The 21,344-nt window shown below is 44.8% G+C and overlaps 1 protein-coding gene across 1 annotated transcript; it reads left to right on the top strand.

The window, feature by feature from the left end:
• The first annotated feature begins 2,842 nt into the window (after positions 1 to 2,842).
• On the top strand, positions 2,843 to 20,825 carry CKAP4 (cytoskeleton associated protein 4). Its single transcript, XM_056798793.1, has 2 exons — positions 2,843 to 4,717; positions 18,270 to 20,825. The coding sequence occupies exons 1-2, from the start codon at positions 3,260 to 3,262 to the stop codon at positions 19,599 to 19,601; spliced, it is 2,790 nt and encodes a 929-aa protein (XP_056654771.1). The 5' UTR covers positions 2,843 to 3,259; the 3' UTR covers positions 19,602 to 20,825.
• The last annotated feature ends 519 nt before the right edge of the window (positions 20,826 to 21,344 follow it).

The raw sequence follows: 21,344 nt of genomic DNA, 5'->3' as shown, positions 1-21,344 counted from the left end.
ATCCCCATTTTATAGATGATAAAACTGAGGTGAAACCACTTTGCCCAAGGCCACCCAGCTAACAAAAGGCTGAGCTTGAGGGAGGTTCTGACTTGCCTATAGTCACACTGGCTGCTAAGTGTCTAAGACAAGATTTGTTCCTCTGGTTTTTCCTTACTCCAAATTCTCTTAGCAATACAGATTATAGATCTAGAGGTGAGAGCTCAGAAGCCCTCTAGTCCAACTCCTTCATTTTACAGATGAGGAAACTGAGACCTGCAGAACTTAAGTGATTTCACAGGGTTTTGTAAAGATCAAAATGAGATAACTCTGGCCATGCCTAGCAAACTTTAAAGCTGATTTAAAAATACTAGCTATTCTGGCTATTGCCCAGAGACAGAGTTGGTGTCAGAGGCAAGATCTGAATCTAGGTCTTCCATGCCAGGAGGGGCTAATACACTTTGTACTATAAATAAAATCTTGTGGATTGGCAGTGACTAATGGCTTCTATCTTTTCCCCAAATAGTACATCTATTAATGAGTAGTGGGAGCTGTAGCTATTATGAACCAGGTTGGGCAACTAGTATTAAATAAATTGTCTTATTGTGGAGGCCATAACAACTGACTGCTCCAAGTACCTGAAAGGGCCTTATCTCTTTTACATAAGGAAAGAGAAGCTCTATTGCTCAAGGGAAAGGGTCCTCGATTGAGAGTCCGAGTTTGGTCACTTCCTACATGTTTGACCTTGGGCAAGTCACTTACCTCCCTGAGCCTCAGTTTCCTCACCTGTAAAATGAGGAAGTTGGACTAGGTGACCTCAAAGATCCCTCTCAGTCCTAAATCTGTAATATTCTGACTCTAGGAAGCCCTGCTTATCCAGCCTGAAACCCTGGGGTCTCTCCTGGGATAAAGCACTTCTTTTGCTCCAAAAGAACACTTAGATACAATATATACAATACAATATATTAATATTCTATATTAAAGAACACTATTATGTAGTCTGTAGTATATTCTATATTCCTAGTAAAGAACATTACTATAGATATTTTAGAGGATATATGTGTGCTTTATGCATATTAAAGAATAGTGTATTATAAAAATTATATATGTATATAATTATATACAACATTAATAAACACTATATTTATATATCAAAGAGCATTATTATTATATATGTATATATTATACATATTAAAGAAGACTAATATACAAATAATAAAGAACATTATTATATATGGTTATATATTAAAGGACACTATGATGTATGTCTATATAACATATATATATATATATATATTATCTTTTAAAGAACACTATTATAAAAATTACCCCTTCTGGGAGAAGGTGGCCAAATATAGCTCCTTTTTGTAGCTAAGGGATTTTGTACACTAAGGGATTTAATAGCAGTGAGTAACCAAGAAGCAATGTGATATGATGGAAAGAGGACTGACTTTGAAATCAGAAGATCCAGGAAATTCTGGTGCTGCTCATTGATGCCTGAGTGGTCCTGGGTAAGTCACTTTCCCTCTTCTATTCTGCATTAGATCACAGATTTAGAGGAGTCTCAGAGATCACTCAATATAAATCTCTCATTTTAAAGACAGAAACTTAGGCTGCAGGAGAGAAGGACCTGCTGCCCCACCCCCAAAGTCACCTAGGAAGGCCAGAGGTGGCAGACAGCAAACCCGGTCCTCTGGATTCCAAGTCTAAGGCTCTTTAATGAGGGGGAAGGTCTTGATAGTCTCAAAGATCCCTTTTCAATCCAAGACCACATGGTCAAAGGATCACCATTCTGAGAGCCATAAATTCTGGATTCAAACCCTGCCTCTAAAGTCCCCTCAATATGTTCCAGTGGTTATTCCACCTTCCTGAGGCCTCAGTTCCCTCACCTGGAAAATGCGAGGGTTTGACTCTACAGTCCCTGAAGTTTCTTCTAGTTCTGAATCGATGGCCCTATGATCACCCTGTTCTCTGGATTTCCTCCTCTGGGAAATGGGAGTTGGAGTTACAAGCTTATGTTCCTCCGTGGGCTTCAGTTCCCTCCTCTGTAAAATGATTCAATGGCCTTTTAGATCTAAATCTATGGTTCTGTGATCCCAAGTCACTTCCCTTTCCAGGGACTGTTTCTTTCCCTATAAAATAAGGGTTAAAAAGCCTCTAAGGTTCCCTGAAGACCCCAATCTGTGATTCTTGATTCCCAAATCACTTCTCCTCCTAGAGCCTCAGTTTCCCTCTCTGGTAAAACGAGGAGGTTGGGTTAAATGGCCTCTGAGGTCCCCTTCAGTTCCTAATCTGTGACCTGTGACTCCCAAATCACTTCTCCCCGGGTCTCAGTTTGCTCCCCTGCAGAATGAGGCGGCAGGGATGGGCCTCGCTGGCCCAATCGGCGCTGGACCTCCGTACTCAGCCCCCGGGTCCCCAAAGGGGTGATCCACGTGAGCGGCGGCGCCAGGCCGCTCATTTTCTCTCCTGCCCAAGGCTGGGGGCGCAGGCATGCTGGAGTAAGGATCCCCTGGCCAGGAACACGCCCGGATGGGAAGGGAGCCAGACTTTTCTTTCCCGCTTTCCCTCGCGTCGGGCAGGAAGCCCTTCCCCCGGGTGCCGCTGCTTTCCTCCTCCTTGGTCCCCCTCCCCGTTTTGGGGTCGTGGCGGCCGGGGCGGGGCCGGCATGCAGGGAAGGGAGGCGCACAGGCGGGCCAGCCGCGGAGGAGAGGGAGGGGAGGCGGGCGCACGGGCGGGCCGGCCCGGGGAGGAGAGGAGAGGAGACGAGAGGCGGGCGCACGGGCGGGCCGGCCGGGGGGCGGGCGGGCCGCCGGGCAGGGGAGGGGTTGCCGGCTCCGGTTAGCGTGCGTGGCAGTCTCTCCCCACTCGGCAGGGGCGGGGCCGGCGGCTCCTCTCGCCCCCTCCTTCTTCCCTGCCCATCCTCCTTCCTCCTCTCTCTCCTCTCTCTCCCTCTCTCCGCGCACTCTCTCTCTCTCTCCCTCCTCTCTCTCTTCTCTCCCTCTCGGTGGCGGCGTCCTCCAGCGCGGCCAGGAGGTCTCCGTGAGCCTCGGTGTCCCCCAGAGCCCCGGGAGAAAGGAGGGAGGAGGCGGCCAGGCGGCCAAGCGGACCGACCGGCGGGCGGGCGGGCGGACAAGGGGGCAGGCAGGCAGGCAGGCAGGCGGACGGACGGGCAGGCGCGCTCGGGTTCCGGCGGCGGCGGCGGCAGCAGCGGCGACGGTAGCAGCAGCAGCTCCCCCTACTCATTCACCCACCCACCCACTCCCGGCCCGGCCCGGCCATGTCCTCGGCCAAGCAGCGAGGCTCCAAGGGCGGCCACGGCTCGTCCGCCCCCTCCGAGAAGGGCGCCCACCCGGCGGGCGGCCCCGATGACGTGGCAAAGAGGCAGCAGCAGCCGCAGTCCGAGCAGCAGCCCAGGCAGCAGCAGCAGCAGCCCAGGCAGTCGCCCCAGCCAGCCAAGCAGTCAGCCCAACAGCAGAACCAACAACCCAAGCAGCAGCAGCAGAACCAGCAGCCTAAGCAGCAGCAGCAGCAGCAGAACCAACAGTCTAAGCAGCAGCAGCAGCAGAACCAACAGTCTAAGCAGCAGCAGAACCAACAGCCCAAACAGCAGCAGAACCAACAACCCAAGCAGCAGCAGCAGCAGCAGAACCAACAACCCAAGCAGCAGCAGCAGAACCAGCAACCCAAACAGCAGCAGAATCAACAGCCCAAACAACAGCAGCAGCAGAACCAACAGCCTAAGCAGCAGCAGCAGTCCAAGCAGCAGCAGAATCAGCAACCCAAGCAGCAGCAGAATCAGCAACCCAAGCAGCAGCAGCAGCAGAACCAACAGCCCAAACAGCAACAGCAGAATCAACAGCCCAAACAGCAGCAGAACCAACAACCCAAACAGCAGCAGCAGAACCAACAACCCAAACAGCAGCAGCAGAACCAACAACCCAAACAGCAGCAGCAGAACCAGCAATCCAAACAGCAACAGCAGAACCAACAACCCAAACAGCAACAGCAGAACCAACAACCCAAACAGCAACAGCAGAATCAACAGCCCAAACAACAGCAGCAGAATCAACAGCCTAAACAGCAGCAGCAGCAGAACCAACAACCCAAACAGCAGCAAAACCAACAGCCCAAGCAGCAGCAGCAGCAGAACCAACAGCCCAAACAGCAGCAGCAGCAGCAGAATCAACAACCCAAACAGCAGCAACAACAGCCCAAACAGCAACAGCAGCAGCAGAACCAACAGCCCAAACAGCAGCAGCAGCAGCAGCAGCAGAACCAACAGCCCAAACAGCAGCAGCAGCAAAACCAACAGCCTAAACAGCAGCAGCAGCAGAACCAACAGCCCAAACAGCAGCAACAGCAGCAGAACCAACAGCCCAAACAGCAGCAGCAGCAACAGCAGAATCAACAACTCAAACAGCAGCAGCAGCAGAACCAGCAGCCCAAGCAGCAGCAGCAGCCCCAGCAGTCCCACCCCAAAGGCAGCAATCGGGGTGGGGGCGGGGGTGGGAAATCCTCAGCAGCCTGCCCAGCCTCCTCCTCTTCCTCCTTCTTTGGCAAGCTGGCGAAGGTTCTCAACTTTCTCTTCTACCTCACGCTCATTGTCGGGGCTGGCTTCTCCGCCTGGTATGTTCATAACATTTTGGAGGAAGTCCATCAGATCCGGCACCGGAATGAGGGCTTCTCCAGGCAGAGAGAGGAGCTGGGACAGGGCTTGCAAGGCGTCATGCACAAGGTAACAGCTCCTCTTCTTTTCCCTTCTCCTTCCAAATAGGACAGCAAGCAAGGCAGTCCCAAAGCATCAGCCTGGTCTTATTTCTTCTAAATCCCATGTAAACAGTAAAGCTGACTTAGTGTGTTAAGGTTTACCAAGTGGGCCCAATAGTTGTGTGACCTTGGGGAAGTCATCTCACTTTCCTGGGTCTTAGTTTTCTCATCTGTAAAGTGAAAGGTTTCTGAGATATTTCTGAGTTCTAGATCTATGACCCAATGAATGCTTTCCAATTCTCTCTGCCTCAGTTTCCCCATCCTTAAATGAGGGAGTTGGACTAGAATGCCTCTGAGGCCCCTTTCGGCTCTAGATCTGAGATTCTAAGAACTTCTACCTGGTAAACCTCGGGGCAAGCCATTTAATCTCTTCAAGTTTCTGTTTCCTTATCTGTAAAATGAAAGGGTTAGACTAGGAAGTCCATTGAGTTCCTTAAGTCCCTGGGTAGCTAGAACAATGGGCTTGGAGGCAAGAAGACCTGAGTTCAAATCTGTATGATACTAGCCATGTGGCTCTGGACAAATCACTTAACCTTGGCCTGTCTCAGTTTCCTCAATTGTAAAATGGGATTCATAATAGCACCTATTTCCTAGGGTTGTGAAATGCTATTTCTATGCTTTGTAAACCATAATTGTAAGTTGTCTTTTTCCATTATCTCCCACTCCTCACTCAATTTTCTTGGTAGAGATACTGGAGTAACAGGTTTGTCCTTTCCTTCTCTAGCTTATTTTACAGACAGGAAACTGAGACCAACAGGGTCAAGTGACTTACTCAGGGTATCACAACTAGGAAATATTTGGGGCTAGATTTGAATTCAGGAAGATAAGCCTTCTTAACTTCAGGCCTGGCACTGTATCCACTGTCACCTTAAAACCTTACATAAATGCTAGTTGTCATTGTTATGATTATGATTATTGTTATTATCCTATGATCTAAAGCAATGCATTAAAAAAAACCCAACAACAACCAACCTTTACCTTCTGTCTTAGAATCAATAATAAATGTTGGTACCAAGACAAAAAAAATAAGGGTGAGGTAATGGAGGTTAAGTGACTTGCCCAGGGTCACATAGCTAGTAAGAACCTGAGGTCACATTTGAAGCCAGGTCCTATCTACACCAAACCTAGTGCTCTAGCCACTGTGTTACCTTGCTGCCCCTAAAATACATATATTTTAAAACTCATTTGAGCCCCTTGTACTGTAGGCATTACCTTCACCACCCCCAGATTACAGAGGCAAGTATTTAGTTCCTGCTATGAGCCAGGTACTGTGCTTCTAGGCTTCAGAGACAAAAAGGAAACAGTCCCTGCCTTCATAGAGTTTACATTCTATCTAGGGAAACTGGAGGAACACAAAAAATAGATACAAACTATATACAAAGAAAATTAAATTAATGGAGGGGAGCAGAACAGTTTGTATGTATCAGTCAATACCAAAGTAATATACAATGTAAATAAAAGGTAATATGGAGGGGATGGAGAAAAGTCCCCTGGAGCATGGAGCTGAGCTTTGAAGAATGCTAGAGAGGAGAGGGGGGTCATTCCTGGCATAGGAAACAGCATGGACCAAGACATGCTGAGTGGATGTGAGGAAGAGAAGATGCTCAGCGAAGGGGGAGGAATGTATAATAAATAAAATATATACTAAAAACTTGAAATCATAGGCTGGAGACAGACTGTGAAGGTTCTGAGTAGCAAGAGAGAAGTTTGGGTTTTATCCTGTGCCCATCCCTGGGGGCTGATTTGCTTAGATTTGTGCTTTAGGCAGTTCATTTTGGTAGCTGCCTGGAGGTGAGATGGTCATTATGCTAGCCTGCGTTTAGATGGCTCATTCAAGTTGGCAAAAGTACTTTGCAAATATAGCCTTATTTGATCCTCTCAGCAGTCTTGGAGGTGGGTGCTATTATTAGCCCCATTTTACAGATGAGGAAAGTGAGGCAGCAGCCACAGAGCAGTGTTAAATGACTTACCCAGGCACACATCTAGTAAGTGCCTGTGGTCTGATTTGAACTTGGGACTCCAGGTCTAGCACACTATCGATTGTGCCATTGAACCTTGAACTGCAGAGAAGAAGGGACTTGTCTGGTTTGAGCCCTGTTCCCTGTTCCCTGTTCCCAAGTGTACCTTTCCTGCTTGTTTCCTGGGTCAGCCAGGCATTGGCTTCCCTCTCTGGTAGTGTCCCTGGTGCTGATCAGATAGGGAAAGGGGGAAGCGGGAAGCGGGAAGTTCGGGTTGGTTAGGGATCAGTGGAGGCCCGCCCCAGGCAGGGGGTTAGGGCCATCAGTACCCACTCGGCCCCCTCCCAACAGAGCCCCTCTTTGTCTTTGTTTAGACAGCAGGGGAAAATATGTCTCCCGCTGCCTTCCCCCAAGTATGGAATAGGGCCCCGAAGTAGTATTTGGTTTGGGCAGCCGGAGGGTGGATGAGCAAAGGGAACCTGTCATAAAACATTAGCCTTGACCTGGAAGGAAACTCCCAGGCTCTCTGCACAGACTCTTCAATGACTCGGAACAGCTGAGCTGGCAGAGCAGCCCAGGAGGGCTGGGGAGAGGTGGCCACTCTTGCCTTCAGGCTGGTCCCCACTCCAGTTATCCCAGGATCCCCACCAGCAAGATTGGAGCTGGTTCTCTGGGAATCTTCAACTTCCCTGGGGATCCAGAGTTGGGAAATTCATTGATGAAAAGCTGGAAGGAACCTCAGAGGCATCTAGGGACAACCGCCTCATTTTACAGATGGGGAAACTGAGGCTCAAGTTGGGGCTGTGACTGACTTGGAATTTCATAGATTGTGGGCTAAAAGGAACCTCAGGACACCTAGTCCAACTTGTCATTTTTCAGATGAGGAAACTGAGGCCCCAGGAAGTTAAATGACTTGTCCAAGATTTCACAGATTATAAAAATCAGAAGTGTGTTTGGGGGCAGCTAGGGAGCATGGCGAATAGAGGAGCACCAGGCTGGGAGGCCCCAGGTTCAAATTTGCCTCAGACCCTTCCTAGCCATGTAAGTCTGGCCAAGTCACTTAACCCTAGTGGCCTAACCCTCATGCCACTTAGGTCTTGGAACCAATACTTAGTCTTGCTACTAAAGGTTAAACAAATTTTTTAAAAAGTGAAATGAACCTTAGAGTTTTTCCAGGACTGCCCTTTTATTTTTCATATGAGTTCATATTTATACAGTGAACTATAATTAATATGTATTAATAATATAATATGCAATGTATTTGATAATGCTTATGTTAGTTTATACTACTTAGGAAGCTATGGGGCAGGTAGGTGGCACCATCATACTCAAAGAACTGAACCTGGAGTCAAGAAAACTCTTCTTCCTGAGTTCAAATCCTGTCCTTTCTAGCTGTGTGACCCTGGGCAAGTCACTTAACCCTGTCTGCCTCAGTTTCTTCATATGTAAAATGAGCTGGAAAAGGAAAACCATGCCAGTTTTTTTTACCAAGAAAACCCCAAATGGAGTCAGGAAGAGTCTGACTCCACTGAAATGATTGAACTACAATCCACCTCAGCTATTTCTAACTATTTAGGATTTGTGTAGAAATTTACATAGAATGGAAAACCTCTTAGAATTCAAATTTCAATAGAAACTAAACCAGACATAAAGAACCCAATGGGGCACTTAGTTTGAAAAGTGTTGTATTGTCTGTTTTATTGTATCTTTTATCTATTTTGTTAAATATTTCCCAATTACATTGAAAAATTCCCTTCCCTTTTGTCTTAGAATCAATATTGTGTGTTTGTTCCAAGGCAGAGGAGTGGTCAGGGCTAGGCAATGGGGGTTAAGTGACTTGCCCAGGGTCACCCAGCTAGGAAGTGTCTGGGGCCAGATTTGAACCCAGGACCTCCCATCTCTAGGCCTGATTCTATCCATGGAGCTACCAACCTTTCCTCCCTTGACAGTTTAATGAGGTTCTGGCAGCACATCATCAACCCACATATATCCTGCAGATGATGTTTGACACCTGATCCAGGCCCATCTCTTCACTTTATAGATGAGGAAGCTGAAGCCCATTGAGAGTAGGAGGTTACTCCTTTGATGTCATACAAGCTGGAGCCAGGAAAAGAACCCAGGTGGAAATGACAGAGATAGGATTTGAACCCAGATCTTGTGCCTCTGCCCTTTCTCCCACAGAAGAGTAGGGGATTTTTAACCCATGAAGCCTTTCCATTTTGAATAGCCTGCTGATGTACACCTCGTCTTTGGGGAACAGTGAATCCAGAGAGTCAATGGGAGTGTGCTCGATGGCCAAAAGGCAGCCTGGGGTGGTGACTGAAGAGCCAGACTCAGAGTGGGGTCAGGTGGTCCCAGACTCAATTTCTGCCTTTGGTCTATGCTGGCTGTGCATCTCTGGGGAAATCTGGTCTCCTCTCCAGCCCCGTGGAGTGGCCCTGTGCCTTGGAAGAGGGAGGGAGGGAGGAGGGGACTAAGGCTATCTAGGGAAATAAACTTCCCTCCCTCTGGGAAGCTGCTCAGCCTTCCCACCCCTCTCACCCCTCTTGCTCTGGGAGGGCTTGAAGCCAGCCCTCAGTGATCTGGTTTCCTTCTTCCCTTCCCCTTACACTAAATCCATTGTGAGGCGGACCACAAAGGTCCCTTCGGCTTCTTTTGGCTGCAGCTTCCAGTGAATCAGACAGCAAGCCCAAGAGGGCCCAGTGACTTGTTGAAAGTTGGAACCTATTGCCAGCCTCTCTACTTTCCTTGACTCGCTTTCCCTAATGGTTCTTTTGTAGGCAAATAAGTAAGTGGTATAGTGGGTAAAGTGTCAGCTTTGGAATCAGGAAGATCTGGGTTCAAATTCTTCCTCAGGCTCTTACTAACTTTATGACCTTGGACTAGTCATTTGATCTTTTCCAGCCTCAATATGTAAAAATTTGAATAACAATAGCATCTCCCCTATAGGCTTGTGAGAATTAAATGACAGAGGCACCTAGGTGGCATAGTGGATAAAATACCAGGCCTGGAACTAGGGAGACCTGGGTTCAAATTTGGTCTCAGACATTTCCTAGCTGTGTGACCCTAGACAAATCACTTAACTCCGATCGCTAGCCTTTGCCTTTCAGTCTTAGAATTGTTACTAAGACAGAAAGTGTTAAAAAAATAATTATCTTCCTATGTATAGCATTGTGTAAATCTCCATGTGCAATGATTGTTTTTATTCCCTCTAAAGTCTATGGGTCTTTGAGCCATGCATTATGAAAGCAGTCTTAAGGCTCAGAAGAGGATTTGAACTCAGGTTTTCTGACTCTGGAGCCAGGGTTCTTTTTACTATGTTACTTTGCCTTCTCATTCATTGGAATCTTGTTGTTTGAAAGTTCCTCAAAAGTTGTTCGAGGAAACTGTATTCTGGGTGAGAAGATAGTTAGGAAATGGTGTGGAGGGCTGCTTCCAGGAAAGATGAGGCAAAAGGTTCCCTAGAGGAGCCAAGGACCCTAGGCCAGAGTCCAAGGTTGAGGGATGGAGGAAGATGAGTTTGTTGGCCAGCCAAAATACCGTAGAAGCAACATGGTAAGGAGGTGGCCAGGAAGTGGAATTAGGACCTGGTTCAGTGCAGGGCAAGGCAAAGAAGACCCAGCTCTCAGGTACTTAGTAAATGTTGAATTGCATTCAAGTGATACGGATTTAGCCCATAATTTCTCAGGGAGAGGGGTACCCAGTTAAATAATAACAATAACAATAATATTGTAATAGTACCTAGTTCATGGCCTTCATTTTATAATCAAGGAGTCGGAGACACAAAAGGGAAGTGATTTGCCTGAGGTGACCTAAGGTGGCAGGCTTTGGATTCAAACACTGGTCCTCTGACCTGAAAATATAAGTTCTGATCTTGTCTAGATGCTGTCTGGATGGGATTTGTGCTACTCTCTCTCTTTTTAAAAATTTCATTTATTTAGAATACTTTTCCATGGTTACATGATTCATGATTTTTCCCACCCCTCTTCCCAACCCCCTCTCAGAGCTGATGTGCAATTCCACTGGGTTTTATGTGTATTATTGTTCAAAACTTATTTCCATATTATTGATGTTTGCACTAGGGTGATTGTTTAGAGTCTACATCCCCAATCATATCCCCATCGAACCATGTGATCAAGCAGTTGTTTTTCTTCTGCATTTCTGCTCCCACAGTTCTTCCTCTGGATGTGGATAGCATCTTTCTCACAAGTCCCCAAAGAATTGTCCTGATCTGCTAGTAGAGAAGTCCATTACATTTGATTATGTCACAGTGTATCCATCTCTGTGCATAATGTTCTCCTGGTTCTGCTCCTTTAACTCTGCATCAGTTCCTGGATGTCTTTCCAGTTCACATGGAATCTCTCCAGTTCATTATTTCTTTTAGCACAATAGTATTCCATCACCAACATATACCACAATTTGTTCAGCCATTCCCCAACTGAAGGGCATCCCCTCATTTTCCAGTTTTTTGCCACCACAAAGAGCGCAGCTATGAATATTCTTGTACAGGTCTCTTTCCTTGTATCTTTGGGATATAAACCCAGTGCTACTCTCTTTCCTTTCAAGGGTGTGTGATAGTTAGAAATGTCCTAGATTTATGCTGGAAAGGATCCTAGATACTAAGTCTATCTGTGCCAATTTATACAAATGGGGAGACTGAGGCCCCTCATACCTTAGGTCACATAACTTGTAAATAGCAGAATTTGAATTTTGGATGTGGTATCGCAGGCTTCAGACTGGAAGGAATGTAGCTGAGGCAATAGATATAGAGATGGCAGGGACCTTAGATAGCATGTAGTCCAATCATTTTATTATAAAAAAGGGGAAACATACCCGGTGAGATAAAGGGACTAGAAAATCAGAGTCAGGATTTGAATGTCCTTCCATCAATACCACACATGGAGCTCTCTTCTCTTCCCTCCAGTATTGTTTGGGCTTGGGGATTATTCTGAAATGGCATTCCTCATGCCCAGGGGATAAGGATGAGCAGGATCTTCTTCACTTACATGCTTTTACCCAAGATTGGATGGCCCATTGATGCCTTGATTATAAAGCAAGTCCTTTTATAGGGCTTGATGTTTCTTGAGTCCTTTCCAGCTCTAAGATTCTGAGTCTTGGGCACTGAATCCAGTCCCCCTTTTTAGCACATAAACTACTTATTTGTAGACCTCTTTGAGGCCCAGATAGGTGGAGTTGTCCAAGGTCATCCCTTTCATTCATGAGTTCTTAACCCTTCATGTGCTGAGGACTCCTTCGGCGGTCAAGTGAAGCCCATAGACCCCTTTTTATATTATGTATTGCTTAAAGTAAAATATGTAGAAATTGCTAGGAAACCAGTTACATTGAGTTTATGGATCAAGGGTTAAGATCCCCTGCTTTGGGGCAGGTAGCTAGGACAGTGGTTAGCGTCAGGGCTGGAGTCAAGAGGTCCTGGGTTCAAGGATACATCCTAGCTGTGTGCCCATAGACAAGTCACTTAACTGTATTTGCCTAGCCCTGGCTACTCTTCTGGCTTAGAACTGATACTAAGGCAGAAGGTAAGGCTTTAAAAAACCCCACCTTAAAGGATTAGACCCGATATTGGGGCCAAGGCTTGACCTCAGGTCTCATCATTTCCCTTTCAGTCTCTTCTCCCCCCTCACCCCCTCAGGAATGTGCATTATGTATATATTAGGTGTTTAATAAATGCTTTTTAAATGAATGGATGGATGGGAGAAGGAACAGTGCTACTGTGTAGACTCATGGTGCCCTTGGGACCAGCCCAGGGCTAGGCTAGCTTCAGGGAATCCAGCCAGTTAAACAGCTGTTTGACTTATAGCATTTGGCTGCCAGCGATGTTTCCTGTTCTGCTCTAACTCAGCCCCCTGAGGTTAAAAATAGCCCTAGTGCCCCCTTCAGCAGCGGACATTCCAGCCTTGAATTAAAGGGAAGCCCTGACTGGACTCAGAGCAGCTTTGGCTCCGGCTCCAGCCGAAGCCCAAGTCTGTTGGATATCCAGCATGTTGGGGAAGTTTGAAATCCCAGAAACTTGGCAGCAGAAGGGACGGCGAAGGGCCCAAAGAGACCGTCTAGCTTTCTCGTTGTCCTCCCCACAGTGCAAAGCTCAGAACAAAGCTCATTTCTTTAGATATGGCCAGTCGTACATCTGGTCGGTCTTTTCTACAGTTACTTCTCCAGACCCAAATTCTAGATGAGGATTTCTCATTTGTCTTAGAATGTAAAATGGGAGATTATTTAGGGGATCAGGGAATCAGCAAGAAGCCACTGGTTCTGTTCTTTAATAACAGTAAACATGCACCCAGTATATACTCTGCTAGGCACTAGGAAATAGATTTAGTTTAGATAGTGTGGCTTTTTGGAAAGAGCATTGGATTTTTAATCAAGAAAACCTTGGTTTTCAGCCTTGATTCTGATATTAGCAATGCATATGGTCCTGAGCAAGTCATCGTCTAACCTTTGGGAGCTCTAATTTCCTCATCTGTAAAATGGGGATTATAATATTTGTCCTGTGAAGCAGCAAGGTGGTGCAGTGGATATTGTGCCAGACTTGAAGTCACGAAGACTCATCTTCCTGAGTTCAAATCCAACTTCAGACACTAGTTGTGTGACCCTGGGCAAGCTACTTAACTCTTTGCCTCAGTTTCCTCATCTGCAAAATGAGCTGGAGAAGGAGATGAGAAACCACTCTAGCATCTCAGCCAAGAAAACCCCAAATAGGGGTCACTAAGAATTAGGCATAACTGAAACAACTGAGCAACAACAACAATGAGGAAAACACTTGTAAACCTTAAAAAGTACTAGCAAAGGGGCAACCAGATGGCACTGTGGATAGAGAACCAGATCTGGAGTTGGGAGAACTTAGGTTCTAATGTGGCCTTAGACACTTCCTACCTGTGTGATCCTGGGCAAGTCACTTAACCCTAATTAACTAGCTGTTACTCTTCTAGCTTGGAATTATTCATAGGACAGAAGATAAGGGTTTTTTTTTAAAGTGCTAGCAAAATGTAAATTTGAATAATAATACAGGATTCTGGAGTTTATAGGCTCATTGGTGCATAAAGCACATAACCTCTATAAAGATCCTGGTTTCTGGGGTTTAGAGAAGAGCATGTTCCATGACATCCAGTGCTTAGCTCAGTGCCTGACACTCAGGTGGCACTTAATAAATGCTGAATGATTGATTGATACTGAGGAGGAGCCTTCCTTCAGAGCACAACTCAAGAATCACCTCCTATGTGACACCATTAGAAGGTAGAGTTGGTGTAGTGGACAAAACACTGGATTTGGAGTCTTCTGACTTGGGTGTGAATCTCAGTTCTGCCTTTCATTCTCTTTATGACCTTGCTTAAATCATTTAAACTCTCTTAGCCTCAGTTTTCTCATCTGTAAAATGGGAAGGATTGGACTAGATGATCTCTAAGTCCCTTTCCAGATCTAAATCTACCATCTTATGACCTCCTTGGGCCTCAGTTTTCTTCATTTATAAAATGAAAGGATTGGACTAGATGACATTTAAGGTCCCTTTAGCTCTAAGGCTAGGAAACCCATGAAGATACTATTACAGGAATTGCCCCCATGTTGTGTACATACACACACACACATACACACACTGATTTTACAGATGAGAAAACTGAAACTGAGAGGTTGAGTGGCCCATGATCACACCTAATAAATGTCAGAGGCTAAATTTAAACTCAAGTACACTAGCTCTATATATGATATGCCGCCTCCTTTTTTTACAGAGTGAGAAACTGAGGCACAGACAGGGGAAATAATTTGTTTACTATCACTCAGGTAGTAGGTAGTAATCTCATTATTTAAGATTAGATCATAGGATCATAGACTTAGAACTAGAGGAAGTGACGCGAAATATATAGGCAGTTCTTTACATCACTTCCTGCGTCTCACATGTACCAATAGTAGCCTAAGCTTGACTTAGGACAGCCCAGGGGGTCTGTCAGTTTTGGTTTTTTTTTTGTCACTTGCTAGCACATGTCGGTCATAGGCCTTCCTCCTCAACACTTAATCCTTAAGTAGGGGTGTATACATTCCTGATTGCCAGGATTTTAAAGACTAATCAGGGGGTAGAAAATCTAAAATTCACAATCCCCCCGATGATGATTGGGGGACTAGTCTCCCCAATTGATTACTAAATATAATCATCTTGTGCCTCTAAATCTTTAACTGCAGGTGCATATAAAATTTTCCCTTCTAACAGGAAAGTAGTTAGAGAGAAGAGGGGAATAGAAGAGAGAAAGACAGCAAAACCAATGTTTGCTGGGGGCATTGACAAAAACCAGTTAGGGGGCAATCCCCTTTTGGCATAGGAGTATACATTCAAATAAATGTTCAATCAACCACACCCAAAGTTCATTCTGGATCTTCTTGATGTAGTGTAGCTTTTCCGGTATCTTTCTGCAACAGTTCATTCTCTGGATTTAGGAGTTAGCAAGCTTCTTCGTTGAAGATCTTTCTGGAACAGAAATTTTTAAATCTTGAATTTTTATTAAAATACAATCCTAACCCCAAACTCCCCTCCCCACCATACCCCAAATACATTTAGGCTCAAAATAATGAAGTGACTTTGCCGATGCCACACAGCTATCATATGTTAAGGACTGGATTTGAACCTAGGTCCATGAATTCCAAATCCAGGGCTTTTTCAATTTTATCACCTTATTTCTCCATATGGTTCAATATTTAGCAGCCTATTAATGCTCCTATAACTTAGTAACTTGCTTTTTGCATATCGAGATATGTCCTTAACTCCAACAGGCACCCACACTTCTCCAAGTATGATTCTAGTGAGGACAGTCTGATGTTCATTCATCCATCTATTCTTTTTTTTTTTTACCCTTACTTTCTGTCTTAGAACCACACTAAGACAGGGCAGGGGCTAGGTAAATGGGGTTAGGTGATTTGCCCAGGGCCACACAGCTAAGTGTGTCTAAGCATCCATCCATTCTTACCAAGTCCTCCTCCATACCAATAGGTTACATTTTCATTACAGCCTAATGTTATCTATTCTGGCCTGGAAATGGGGAAATCAAGTGACCTAAAGGAGTCTTGAACCTCTGACCATGGCCTTGGTAGATAAGTTGTGATGATGATTAATTATAATAATAATCATAATGATGTTATAATTAATATTATAATTATATAATCATTATTTTAATTACAGAGTCAAACCTAGAAAGATCTGAGAGGTCATCTCATACAACTGCCTTATTTTACAGATGGGGAAACCCAAGTTCCACACTAAGAAATTGAGTTGGCCAACATCCCACAGGCAGCTTAGTCCGAAATTTGAACTCAGATCCCTTGACTCCAAAACTTTCATCTTTTTCACTTCAGCATAGTACTTATTTAAAAAAAATGTAATGTCTTTTGCTCTTATGTTAGCTTCTCTTTCTGATAGAGCTCTCCTCCTCCTCTTCTTCCTTGTCCTTCCTCCTCCCATTGAGCTATTCCTTATTAAAAAAAAAACCAAAAAAGCATTTAGTAAAACTAGTCAACATATGGAAAAAGCCAGATGTTATTTGCAGTGCTCTTTACCCATAATTCCTCACCTGGGCAAAAAAGGGCAAAAAGATGAATTCTCAGACTTCTTCTTTGCAGTGTTTTAATTGAGTGAACTAGCCAGGCTCACATTGCTTATTATTATTATCAATACTAGTAACAGACTCAAGATTTGAACCTAGATCATGAGATCATAAATTTCGAGATGAAAGGGACATTAGATCATACACCCTGACCATGATTAGCTTCAAGCAAAGGATTTTCTTAGTCGTTTTTTTCTTTCTCTCCATCATAAATCAGTCAAGTTCAAGAACAAACATGAACTTGGAGTCAGATGTCATTGGCTCTGATGGGGCTCAGCAGTGCCCGACTTATTGATAGGAGCAAGACTTAAGTGAAGGACATGGGACAAGGCAAGAGAGAAGGAAACGATAAATACATCCCGAGCTGTGGAGTAGCATTCACAGTTGTCTCAGATGTGGTGGAGTTACTCATCTTGAGGGTAGATTCATCTCAGGGCAGAAAGAGCAGAAGTTTGAAAAACCTGGGTTCCGATCCTGACAGCTACTATCTAGCCCTGTGACCATTCGGCCTTGGGTTCCTGGTGTAATAATAAAAATAGCTATTTATATGACATTTTCTGTTTTTCAAGGCACTTTCTATCCATCATCTTTTTTGAGTCTCAGGGCAACTAGGTGTACTTTCTAAAGTGTTGGGCCCATAGCCAGGGACATGTTGGTAAATGTGAATCCTGACAGAGAAAAAATATGTGTGATCCACTTTTAAGTTTAATTTGTTTTATTAAGGAAAATGTAATTGCTTTCTTTAGGGAAGTTTTCAGTGATTTCTTTCTTTTTTTTTTAAACCCTTACCATCTGTCTTAACATTGTTACTGTGTCGGTTCCAAGGCAGAAGAGCAATAAGACTAGGCAATTGGGGTTAAGTGACGTGCACAGGGTCATGCAGCTAAGAAATGCCTGAGGTCAGATTTGAACCCAAGTCCTCCAGACTCTAGGCCTGGTGCTCTATCTACTGTGCTACCTAGATGCCTTACATCTGTGAACTTTAAAATATATATATTTTGGTCGCTGTATTACAATTTAATTGGTTTCTTTTGTAATTTGTATGTCTTTTATGTATTTAAAAATGTGATTCTGAGGGGGCAGCTGGGTGGCTCAGTGGATTGAGAGTCAGGCCTAGAGATGGAGGTCCTAGGTTCAAATCTGGCCTCAGGCACTTCCTAGCTGTATGACCCTGGGCAAGTCACTTGACCCCCATTGCCTAGCCCTGACCACTCTTCTGCCTCGGAGCCAATACACAGTATTGACTCTAAGACGGAAGGTAAGGGTTTAAAAAAAATGTGGGGGGCAGCTGGGTAGCTCAGTGGATTAAGAGCCAGGCCTAGAGATGGGAGGTCCTAGGTTCAAATGTGGCCTCAGCCACTTCCTAGCTGTGTGACCCTGGGCAAGTCACTTGACCCCCATTGCCTAGCCCTTACCACTCTTCTGCCTTGGAGCCAATACACAGTATTGACTCTTAAGATGGAAGGTAAGGGTTTAAAAAAAATGTGATTCTAAGAAGGGTCCATAGGCTACATAGGACTGACTGTACACACACACACACACACACACACACACACACACACACACACACACACACACACAGGTTCTTGTTAGGTATTTAGTAAATGTTTATTGGTTTGAATTAAGTATAGAATCTAGACTCAGAACTCATTCTAGAACATGAGCCTCCTGGCTCTCTCTGCCATGGTGTTAGGGATGTGGCATGGGCATGTGTTTGCTTTGTCACAAATGACAAACTTCATTACACACGCATATATTTAACCTATTTTCATAGGTCTGACGGTCCCCTCACCCCGTCCTGGATTGTGGTACCTCCATGTCCTAGCCATATCCTGCCTTTATAAATCCTTGTTGACTGCTCAGTAACCAGTGTAGATGTGATAGGTTGCAGTAGAGTAAACGGCTCTTGTTCAAATCCATTTGCTTTTCTTGGGAATTAACATCCTTCTTTTTCTTCTAGTTGCAGTCTCTGCAGTCTACGTTTGTGAGTTTTGAGTCCATCTTGAAGAACTCCCAACATAAGCAAGAGCTGACGGAGAAAGCGATCAAACAAGGGGAGAATGAGATCAATCGTATCAGCGAAGTGCTGCAAAAATTGCAGAATGAGATCCTGAAGGACCTTTCAGATGGCATCCATGTGGTCAAGGATGCCAGGGAAAAGGATTTCAACTCCCTGGAGCACACCGTGGAAGAGAGACTCACAGAGCTCACCAAGTCCATCAATGAGAACATTGCCATATTCACAGATGTCCAGAAGAGGAGCCAGAAGGAGATCAACGAGGTGAAAGCCAAGATCTCTTCTTTGGAGGAGACTGATTGGTACAAGCATGACTTGAAGGCTCTGAGGGATGTGGTAGATGGACTTCAGACCTCGGTGAAATCCAGAGAAAAGGATATCGAGTCCTTGAAGAGTTCCCTAGAGACCATGGAGTCTGATGTCTATACCGAAGTCAAAGAGCTGGTGAACTTGAAGCAGGAACAAGAAAAATTCAGAGAAGCTGCTGACAGTGAACATCTCACATTGCAGACCCTGAGGGAGAAAATTCTTCAGGCGGAGGCTTCCTTGTCGGACCTCCCCAATGAGATTAAGAAATTGCAAGAAGATGTGCGCCAGGTCAAAGCCAACTCTAACCAACAAGAAGAGAGTGAGCTTTTCAAGAACATCGATGCCTTAGACTCTCTTCAGAAGAGGAGTGATGATTTTGATTCCAAGTTCGAGCACCTGGAAGGTAGCCTCCAGGCCATCCAGATGGCTTCTTCTCAACAGATGAAAACTCTGGAGTCCCTTCTTTCCAAGAATGAAGAGCATGAACATCAGCTGGCTACCCTCCAAGAACACCTCGAAGGCATCACGACGTCCCATGGTCTGCTGGATGCTGATAAAGATGGTCTTGAAAGTACCGTGAGAAGCCTGGGGGAATCTCAGCTCTCCTTATACAATGACGTGGAGGAACTGAAGAGAAGTGTCAGCGAGCTTCCCAGTGCCGTGGACTCCCTTGAGAAGGTGCAGAAACAAGTCCGCACCCTGCTTGAGAAAGCCCACGGGGACAGTTCTGTCCCTCCTGACTATCTAGAAAAACTGGCATCTGTAGATGACTTAAGGTCCTCCTTAAGCCAACTGGAATCAGACCTAAAAATGGTTAGGACTGCTGTGGACAGTCTGGTCGCCTACTCAGTGAAAATTGAAACCAATGAGAATAATTTAGAGTCCACAAAAAGTTTATTGGATGACCTGAGGAGTGATCTGGACCGACTCTTTGTGAAAGTGGAGAAAATTCACGAAAAAATCTAAACGAGTTATCAATGCTGGTGTGGAATTTCAAAGTCTCCCCCCCGACCCCTCAGTCTCTCATGGCCAAAAAAATGAAATAAAATTTGTCCCTCTTTGTAAAGAGCAATAGACACTCATGGTAACTCCTGGGCATTCTCCAATGCCCCCTTCCTGACCCATTTAATTTATTTGCCATATTAGACTATACCTGTGAAAACAGGGCTATGGTTGCGTAATTATTTTGTATCAATTTTTAGTTTTCATTTTCTCCCTGAAGGGCCCCCATCTTCAGGAATCCGAGGTCCCTTCTAAAAAGATGTTGTGAACATCTCAGAAGGGTGAGAATGACTTCGGTGGTGATAAACAAGATCAGATTAGTGTTTAGCCTCAAAAAGCCACCTTGGCCGCCATTTGTTACTGACGTAATAAAAAAAGTATGCTAATGAAAATTGTCCTTAAGGAAAGTAAATTTTTTTTTTTTAATGGGAGGGGGGAGGGCCCAAGTTTTCCATGAGATGTCAGTCACTTATAGTCTTCCACTTAAAAGCTGGTTGGAAACCAGAAACATCAGCACAATTTAGGGAAAAAAATATACCAATTCCTAGTGTTTGTTTTTTTGTTTTTAAACGACTTTACCATAGTTCCTCCCATAGGTGCTTTCTCATAGTTTCTCTTTTAGCCCTATTCTTCTCATCCCCATTCTATACATCCTTTAGTGATATCCAAGGTTACTATGCAAGACTCGGAAGGCTCCGAATGCCAAGATGGGGCATCCACCCTGAGTAATCCTGAGCCCATCTGTGCCAAATCTCTAGTTGGGTCATCAGATAACTCTTAGACTTAGCAGCCCAGAACAGGGGTCTGATATATTCTTGAATCATATCCCAGGAGCAGCACAGCGGAATGGGGCGTCCCCTCAGGTATGCAGACCAAATGTCTATAACCTATTTGTTTTTTTTAAAGTTTTTTTTTAAAAAATGATACTCATGGAAATCTAACAATAGATTCCTGCCTGTTCAGTGGAAAAAAAAGGATGCACTGCGTTTTCATGTCATTGTTCGCTCTGTCCCCGTCCCGAGCTGCACTGTCCCCGATGCTCTGTCCTGTCCTGTCCTATAAAGCCATTTTGTTTTTCCTCCATTTGGATTAATTTCAGACGTTCGTTTAGTTGACTGTGAAATGAACTGAACTGTATGGCTTCTTTACAGTATTTTTAATTCTTAATAAACACTTTGGAGCTTTGTACTTATGGGTGTATTATTTGCTCAGGAAGCACGCTTTCATCACGTACAAGAGAGGGCTTTCAGCCATGAGCACCTTGAAAAGGAGATGAACGTATTTGGAGGTGTGTGTATGTGTGTGTCATTTTTTTTTTTAGTTGATTGAATTCTTAACCACTTGGCATAGGGCCCTCTGGGATCCTGTAGGTTTAAACCTTTACTTTCTGCCTTAGTGACATCTGAGACTGAAGGACAAGAGCTAAGCAAGGATCACACAGCTAGGACATGCCTGAGGCCAGATTTGAACCCAGGTCCTCTGGACTCCAGATTTGACTTTCTAGCCACTGTGCCACCTAGCTGACCCCTGTTTGTCCCAGTTTCCTCAACTGTAAAATGGGGGTCATGATAGCACCTACTTTTCAAGGTGGTAAGAAATAAATGAAATATTTTTATAAAGTGTCTAGCACATAGTAGGTGCTATATAAATGTTTCCTGTTATTAATGATTTTCTTGGATGAGTAAAAATAATGCAGAACACTGCATT

Source organism: Monodelphis domestica, chromosome 5 (genome assembly GCF_027887165.1).
Source record: "Monodelphis domestica isolate mMonDom1 chromosome 5, mMonDom1.pri, whole genome shotgun sequence".
NCBI lineage: Eukaryota > Metazoa > Chordata > Mammalia > Didelphimorphia > Didelphidae > Monodelphis > Monodelphis domestica.
The sequence above is the reverse complement of the archived record's forward strand: the minus strand, read 5'-3'. Positions and strand labels throughout refer to the sequence as shown.

Excerpts from the sequence above, each read along its gene's own strand:
- CKAP4 (XM_056798793.1), top strand. The coding sequence starts at position 3,260 with ATGTCCTCGGCCAAGCAGCGAGGCTCCAAGGGCGGCCACGGCTCGTCC. Across the intron at positions 4,718-18,269 it reads TGCAAGGCGTCATGCACAAG|TTGCAGTCTCTGCAGTCTAC; the intron begins GTAACAGCTCCT and ends TTTTTCTTCTAG.